The sequence below is a fragment of the Echinops telfairi genome, unplaced genomic scaffold, assembly GCF_000313985.2.
Source record: "Echinops telfairi isolate 266 unplaced genomic scaffold, ASM31398v2 ScPeMD7_9;HRSCAF=40, whole genome shotgun sequence".
Taxonomy (NCBI): Eukaryota; Metazoa; Chordata; class Mammalia; order Afrosoricida; family Tenrecidae; genus Echinops; species Echinops telfairi.
In genome coordinates this window covers 29,573,088-29,574,449 of record NW_022103906.1, presented here as the reverse complement: position 1 = coordinate 29,574,449, position 1,362 = coordinate 29,573,088, and the positions used below count along the sequence as shown (strand labels likewise).

At 50.4% G+C, this 1,362-nt stretch overlaps 1 protein-coding gene across 6 annotated transcripts in view; it reads right to left on the bottom strand.

Annotated features, from left to right (window-relative positions):
* The window catches only part of SLC20A2 (solute carrier family 20 member 2), a 106,209-nt gene that overhangs the window by 5,439 nt on the left and 99,408 nt on the right, over positions 1-1,362 (bottom strand). For all 6 annotated transcript variants that reach the window (XM_045286840.1, XM_045286843.1, XM_045286841.1 and 3 more), the window contains one exon: positions 699-783. In XM_045286840.1, the coding sequence (XP_045142775.1) occupies positions 699-783 (85 nt within the window). The remainder of the gene's footprint in view (positions 1-698; positions 784-1,362) is intronic.

The following is a 1,362-nucleotide window of genomic DNA, read 5'->3' as shown; positions in this document are numbered from 1 at the left end:
GTCAAAAATCTGTAAACAGCTTTTGCTTTGCTGAGGTTGGTGAATGTTTTATGATGTAGGTGGTATATTAAAAATATTTTGGAGTTCTCTCTACATGCTGAGCTGACCTGAGTAACCACCTAGAATTCACTGAGCCTGTCCCACATCATCTATCTTCCAGGTGTCCTCCCGCTCCAACATGCCTACACCCCATCTAGGCATTCCCCCCAGGGCACTCCGAGTTGGTGATCAGTAATTGAGCATCATGGAGGAAAAACAGAACAGACCAAATGGAAACAACTGTTTCTCACCGTTCCATAGAGATGGTTTCTGTTTACAGCCCTCTCCACTGTCACTCCCAGGCCCTGGCAATGGTGGCCAATGAGTGGCATGCCCCATCCGAGCCTATGAATATGGTTAGCACACACCAGACTTCCATGCAAACGCCACCGTGGAAACGAGAGAACCAGGACAGGTGGGCAGAGCGAAGCACAGCCGTCCGAGGGAAAGCCTCGCCATGCATGCACCACCTGAACCAGATCCGAGCGCGAGAGGTCGGGCTGCTGAGTGAGGAGCAGTTCTGAGCCCCACCCCAGGAAGACAGGATTTCTCTCCCAAGCCACCACCCAGAAGGCAGTCCCAGCTTTTCTCTGGTTTGCCGGGTGACTGACAGGCCGCCCACCACCCCGCTGTGGCAGGATCCCTTGGCAGAGGCCTACCTTGCAGTGTGTGGTGCTGACAGGAAGCCCGATGTTGGAGGCAACCACCACCGTGAATGCCGAGGCCAGTTCAATGGTGAAGCCACTGTGGGAGGGAGCACAAGGGGACACGTCACAGCGCTCTTTGTATCGCCCTCACTGACTCCCCGCGGGCGCCACACTCGCACCAGACGTCTGCGGGTCGATTGCTGACTGCCGCCCGAGCCACAGCGACCACGAACAGAACGAGCCACTGCTGCATGAAGGCTACAACTCACGCTCGGACTCGCAGTACACTGCTTACAGCCCGGACAGCCTGGCTTTTCTGATGCGCTTTTCAAAAACCACAGTGTCAGAACTGGGTCAGAAATCCCTGCTGTGGGGGAAAAAAAGGAGGCACGAAAAGTGAATTAGCCATTTCTAAAGTGGCTAGGAAAAACTATGCTTTCATTTTGAACATGAACACTTAAAAAAGGGTATTTTCTAAGACGACCAAAATTCTTTTCAAATTAATTGGCTGAATCTGTTGTTAAAATTAGTTTCAACCACAAAAACTTAGTAGGCTTTCTTTTCCTTTTCTAATTTTGTTTTTTAAAATAAGAAAGAAAAGATTTCTTCTAAACCACAACAAAAAACCAGAATTCACAGCCACCGAGTCACTTCTGACTCGCAGTAAGCCTACAGG